This window comes from Halyomorpha halys, unplaced genomic scaffold (assembly GCF_000696795.3).
Source record: "Halyomorpha halys isolate HHAL.00 unplaced genomic scaffold, Hhal_1.1 Scaffold2066.1, whole genome shotgun sequence".
Taxonomy (NCBI): Eukaryota; Metazoa; Arthropoda; class Insecta; order Hemiptera; family Pentatomidae; genus Halyomorpha; species Halyomorpha halys.
Window position 1 is genome coordinate 30,348 of NW_027108651.1, and position 7,198 is coordinate 37,545.

General features: G+C 30.2%; 1 protein-coding gene across 1 annotated transcript in view; it reads left to right on the forward strand.

Moving 5' to 3' along the window:
• Window positions 1-5,908, forward strand: part of LOC106691078 (RNA-binding protein 7) — an 8,914-nt gene extending 3,006 nt beyond the window's left edge. Inside the window, exon 3 of the mRNA XM_014436730.3 lies at window positions 1,777-5,908. Within this exon, the coding sequence (XP_014292216.1) occupies window positions 1,777-2,400 (624 nt within the window). The 3' untranslated portion in view covers window positions 2,401-5,908. The remainder of the gene's footprint in view (window positions 1-1,776) is intronic.
• Window positions 5,909-7,198: the final 1,290 nt, after the last annotated feature.

A 7,198-nucleotide genomic window follows, 5' to 3' on the forward strand; every position in this document is an offset into this window, starting at 1 on the left:
CATTCTTTCTTTGAGTATGTATTCTGATATTTGATAATGTACATTGATTTATAATCGATTTCATGAAATCAGAGAGGAAGGGGGTCTGAAAAATTGTGACATTGCCATATCTCGCTCCATTTTCTTTTTTTTTTAATTATTCTTTCGTTTCATTATTCAAAGCCTACACTATTATTAAATAAAATAATACCAGTTAATTAATTCAATAAAGATTCACAATATTAACAATATGAATTACCTTGAAGCAAATAAAAAGAACTAAATAAATAATACCAATCAATATGCAAAAAAAAAAAAAGGGGGGCTGGCGTTTGGAGAGATAATTTTAGCTTTGAATTTGAGGATCAAAACCTAGATATAATGAAGTTAATAATTGATTTAGCTACTATATTTGAAAATATACAAAGATATATATTTATAATTTTAATTTGATAAAAAATGATCAATGTTTTACTTTCGAAATCCCATTTCTACAGCTGTTGGCATTACCTGGGGTTTCAACCCAATGGCTATGCATTGACCTATACAGCAATAGTAAGACCTAGAATCTACTATGGAAGCATTGTGTGGTGGATAGCCCTGCTCAGGGCTTCCCATGTGTGAATGGTCAGTAGGATCCAAAGGATATATACAATACCCCTCCCCACCACTAGATGAAATACCCACTCTGGACACCAAAATTAGTTACCTATACCCAAAGACAGAGGAGAGACAGAGGTTTTCCCACTAGGCAAATACTCGACTGTTTTCCAGGCAGAAGTGTTTGCCATTCTGTCAGCAGCTACATGCCCTGAAGTCATCAACTGTGATTTAGGACAGGTATCACTATCTTATCAGATAGTTTATCTGCCCTTCAAGTCCTTGAGTCACCTGAAGTCACCTATACATTGGTTAGAGAGTGCAAACAAGCTTTAGAGTCATTGGCGAGCTCAAAGAATCTTAAGTTAGTGTGGGTCCCCGGACATAAGGGAATCACTGGTAATAAGAAAGCTGACAAGCTCGCTAGAAATGAGGCTGAGCACCCTTCCATGAAATGGGGCCTTAATCGTACCTAGGCATCTCTAAAAGGCATCAGCGTAAAGAAGTCCTTGACTGGACTTGGAAGATAGCAGGCAAGGAGTGGAGGAAATGTATAGGGCCATGACAGATGAAACCTGAAACTAATGAAACCAGCCGCTTATATGAACAGGCCTCGGAAACTGCCCTACATCATCATTGCAACTGGAAAGTGTCACTAAGATATAGGCTTCTAGGCTCTGTTAAAATCCTAGAAAATGAGGCTTCTATCTTTAGATTGGATGTCCCTTTTAAATTTCATTAGAAAGTCAAAAAGATTCAAGATGGAGGAATAATAATAAGTTATAATAAGAGTTATTCCATTTTTGTCTTAGGGTCGGAAAAAAGATACAATAGGCCCACTTGCTGGGCTTGTTCCCCTCCATCATTACCAATACTAGTACCAGTAGTCCGACTGTTGGGACTAAGTGAGGTAAAAATACTCATCTGGTTTATCTTGTGATGATTACTATAGGTATTGTTTGTGGGTCTGTCTGTTGCTCTCTACATGCCTGCAAAACATAAAAAAATTGACTTGAAATTGATTTTAAAACTACATTATTAATACTTAGTTCCTGTTTTCTTAGTATGTTACACTTTTTTTTTTTGTAATGATTATTCTTTTTCAATTTTATGTGATTATTTAAAACTATGATTGAATTTTAATTCTTGTCATAAGTATCGTTATTTTTATTGATTTTTTTAATGACTTGTTAACAGGCTGGACCATTGGAAGATGTGAGGATTCCGCAGGTAAATGGTGTGTCAAGGAATTTCGGCTTTATTGTATTCACACACGAAGAGTCCGTACCATATGCAATCGCTCTGTTGGATCAAATTAGTCTCTATGGGCGTACTATTTATTTGAAATATGCAGGCGCTAACAATTATCAAAATGCCCCCTACAGAGGTCCTCCTCCAAGATCGCACATTAAAGATAGACTCGGTCCTCGTCCATCTGAAAATAATGCGAATTCCAGAGGTGCGGGTCAACATCACTCTGGGAGTAATGCGAGTCTGAGAGGGGCCCCTGGTTCGATTGGGAGGAGATACAATGATCTTTCAATGCAACCGACGAGGCCTTCTAAAAATAGAGACTCAAATTCCGACAATTCCCGCCAACGAAATGCATGGGCTCAACCTATGCCTGGTAACTATTTAAATATTTATCCCAGCCAAAAAGGTGACGATGGGATAGGTCGTAATATGAATAATTATTCTAATAATAATTTTAAACAAAAGGGTAGACATAGTAGCGGTGAATCAAACAAACCGTACGAAAAGGCCCCCTATCAGAGGGATAGTAACAGGTATCACCATAAACATTGTCGACGGTCAAAGTAATTTACATTTTGTGAATTAATTACAAACCTTTTTCCTTTTAATAATAATTTTTTTAACATAAAACTTGATGTAATTTTCATTTGGAACTCTTAAGAGAAGAATTAACATGTGAATATGAAGTTTTTAATTATGGTTTTAAATAACCACCTGATATTTTTTCTTTTTTAATCTAGGAAATAACAGTTAGGAATTGGTCTAATGTTAAGGAATACAACATTTGTTAAACTGTCTGTTAGTGTTACTGTATAATTTTGACTTACAAGAAGTATACAAAAAACCATCCTGAAGTACGTACCAATAAAGAACATAAATTTTAGTTGAAATAGCTTTATATCGCAATGCATTTTAACTTAAGTTATATTCCATAACAATACTGCTATTTCCCTGATTAATAATACTCAGTCAAATATTTTTTTTGCATGAATTCATTTTTTTTTTTAATTGCATTAGTAGGCACTTTTCTTAACTCGTACAATTATGGCCTAATTGTTTGTATGAAACTTAACTTTAAAAATAAAAGTTATAATAAGCTTTTCTTGTGGTAACTTTTTTAGACATTTGTATTAATTTTAATTTTTTTTTTTTAATAATTCCAGTTTGGTAAAATTATGAATGATAAGTTTATTTAAGATCTCAAAAAAGCTCAATCATTTTTTATAAAAAATAAAGTATAATAACAATAAATGAAAATTTATTGTTTAAGCTAGTAAGTAACTTGAAGTAAACTACTGTTACTTTTGAGATATTTTATAAAATAAAACAAGAGACGATCTCCTTCTACAATACAATTGTACAAATAAATTTATACCTCATTTAAAGCATAGTATCCATTTTTAATTTGTGTTTTTCCTTTAATCAAAAAAGTTATTTACTCTTCCCTGGCGAATTCAATTATTGAATTTTAAGATGATTATTTTAGTTTCTATAGTTTATTTGCTATAAAAATAAATAGTACTAACATCTATTTACAGTTGAACCTCTATGGATATAACACAAATTAGATGTGTAGTTATTTTGATTTCTAGAAAAAAAAATCGATTCTTTCATCGGCACTCATAAATATTTATTCGAAGATTATTATAAATATTGTAATATAAAAATATTTACATTTAAATTTTTAATGTTCAAGAAACAAACTTAAATGATAAAAGCACCATCAATTTAATTACATTTCTTTTTTAAATATAATACAATATACTTAACACAAAACTGATAACTTTGTCATCTTTATAATTTTTTTAAATGCTACTTCTGGATACCTTCTATGACAAAATATTGCTGTCTAGTTTCAAATTATGGATTCTTTTTATTGAAAGAAGTAAAAACCTACAATTTAGGAAGTTGAAAATAAATCTTTTATTGTTTTTCTTAGTTCGTAATGCTTCCGCTAAATGTTTCATATGATTCATCTGTGCAGCTTTCATAAATCCTGAATTCAATTTTATCAAGGCAACAAAAACAATATACATAAAAATTTTTATTAATATTCTGATATATTTTGTGAAATTATAAAAATTATGGATTACCTCTAAAAAAAATATTTATGGAAGTCCCACTTGAGGTTCAACTGTAATATTAATTAATTAACTAAACAAAAAAAAAGTTTTTTTTTATTTTGAATTGAAATTTCAATTTATCAAGTACAAACATTACTGTAAATATATAAATATATATATATGTGATGTATATGATGACACACAGTTAATTATTTGTTGGTATAGTTACCCAATGAAATATAAATAATTTATTTAAAATTTTGTCTTTTTTTTTTTTACTTGTATTAATATTGTGTATATTATGGTGTCAGTCCATGAATGTACATAAAAAAATTTAAATCTCGATTAGTTTAGACTTGATTTGATTATCATTTCAAAAAATTTTAATTTATTTTACTAATTATGACTATTATAGTGAGTGTAAGTAGGTACATTCAAATTCATAAATGAATGTATTGGACGAAATTTTTATGTTTTCCAGCAATAAAAATTACTGAACTATCTTTTTTTGTCTCGTAATTATACTATCGTAATGACGATAAAGTAGACTCACTTATATGGAGTTATAGCTATAGGAAATGGTATTGTTAAATCATGGCAATTGTCTATTAATTGAAAAATAATTTATCAATTATTACAGAAACCTGATTTTTATGTAATAAAAACTCTAAAATATCCAGTTTAAATCCATTTTGTTTTCTTATTTTTATATTTGAAATAAAAATTATTGATGTATATATTATATATTTAAATAATTGATTGTATTTTTAAAACTATGAAGAAGATGGTCAGGAGGGGGGGGGGTGTGGTCAAAAGGAAACAAAAAATATTTAACTACTATTTATTGTTTACTTTAGACTGTTAGACTGCACCCTCGACCATCTTCTTCATAAGTTTTAGTCTACTTTTCGAAAAGCAATAGGTACAAGAATATACTTTGGTTTATAAACTATTTTAAAGATACGAAAAAAATTGATTTTATTGTTTAGACAATTTTTTCAAGATTGTTTGAATTGAGCAGAATAATATATTTGAATAAGTTAAAAACTATTTTTTTCATAATTAGGAATCTTATTCCTTTTTTGATCTGTTCTCTGTTCAACTTTTCTTTTATTTATTGTCCTATAAATATCTGATATTAAATTGAAATGAAAATTATTATTTTTATCAAATATTTTCTTATATGGACAAATATAAAATAGTATTTAACATGGAAATGAGTTTTAATTGCAAATATTTGGGAAGACAACTGCATTAAAAATAAAAATTGCAGGCTAATTAAATAAGGATTTACATAATAACCAGGTCTCTGTGCATAATAGAGTAAAAAGATTTTTACTTTCAGCATTGTTTTGTTATACATTAATTTGTTTGTTTTTTCTAATCTATGTCCAAAAAAGAAAATAAAAATCTGAGAAAGCTTTTATTCCAATAATCATTTATTATAAAAATTTGTTTGTCTTTTTAAGCTTAAATTTAAAGATTGTATAATACCATTTGAAGAGTGGAAATCCATGAGGGTTTAAGTAAATTCCATTTTTAAAACTTCAGCAAATAAGAATTTGTTGTCAAGCCAAGTTGCTATGCACTTGTAAATATACTGCCTTCAGTTAACTTTAGCAACTAAATAGATTGGCCTAGGTCCTTACAAAATTTACATTAAAAAAAAATTTTTTAACATCTATGTCTTTGTGGATTTCCACTTTTAAATTGTCTTTGTAAAAAAGGATTAACAGAACACCATTTAAGAAGTCTATATTACATTTTCCATCTTAAAGTTGGATTAAAATGAAGTTATACCAATCACACCATGTTCTTTAATTTAAATAAATTTTCCCTCTCAGTTCATTTCTGTTTTTAGCTATAGGAATTTGTTAGTTGTATAACAAAATGCATCTGCATGTGCAAGATATAAGAATTACTAAGCATTTAAATTATAACAAATAAATTTGTTTATATTTTCCTCTTTATATTTATAAGTCATTTATAATATAAATTATATTTTCAAATTATTAGTTTGTTTTTTAAATCCCTAAATTTGTTTAATTGTCCTTTTTATTTTCAAAATTTTTATTGACATTATCTTATCAGGTAATATATGAAAAGTGTAAGTTTTAAGAGTTGGGGGACCCTCCTTTGGTACACCCAGGCTGTATAAAGTGGTTATACTTAATTGGAAGGAAAACAACATGGTGGTTAAGCTTAATTCTGATCAAATCACTTTGCATAACCGTTGGTCCTGAAAAAGAACTTCCTTTCATAGTACTTAACATGTCGGGGTTGATTATCTTCTTAACTATTCTGCTCGTCCCGAAGGCTTATTCATTTTATATAAAGGTAGGGTAGTTGACAAGGAAGACGACTAGGTAGGATGAGAGTAAGGAGGGGCACCCTAAATCTCAGAGGATGGTAACCATGTTCTACCAGGTACTATTCTGATAAACACAACGGAGGAAAGCAGACCTGAAGGAAAACTAGCCTATGATGAAACAAAAATCTGTACGATTACTTTAAATGCAATTTAAAACTGAAATTGTAAATTGTAGTTCTTCCATCAGGTGCTAAAGAATCCAGATTTTGTTAAAGATTTAAGATCTTTTTGTCTCAGCTCAGGATTTAAAATAAGGAACACAAGAGATGTCCAGGTGAGCGAAATGCTCAAATAAGGGAAAAAAATGTCACGTAAGGAGTGTACAGGTGAGAGAAATGCTTAGTCTTACCAATGTGAGGAGGCTAGAGTAGAACTGAAGTGAGTATTGGTGGGAAGGTGGAAGAGGGAGTAACATAAACAAGTGACGATAACAACATCAAAGGTCCGGGGTCTATGGAGGGCTATCTGGAGGTCTAAAGTTGAGACTGAAGAGACTCATGAATTGTTTCGTAAGATTTATCTTTGGGTTTCTGAGGAACTCTCAAGTCTCCTGCTGGTATACTGAGTTGAAGTGGCTCTACCCAACCTCCTGAAGGCAATACCTCCTTGGTGTTTTCCTATTCCAAGTTCTTAAAGTAGAAAAACCTACCTATATCCTTGATCTCCTCACTCTTCATTCAGCCATCCATTTATTATACACCAGATCCCGACTGACTGATTTATTCATGTCCTATAGAACCGCCTTCTTTAGCAAATCCTTTGTCATACATGCATACTTCTCAAATTCTCCCCAATCTCCATTCGCCAATGTTCATCCATTCTTTCCTGTAAACAATACCTATTCCTTCACTTATTGTAGAACCAAACCTCCACATCATTGTAAACAATATAGTTAAGCATATATTGATCAACATTAAAAACAATAGTTAAG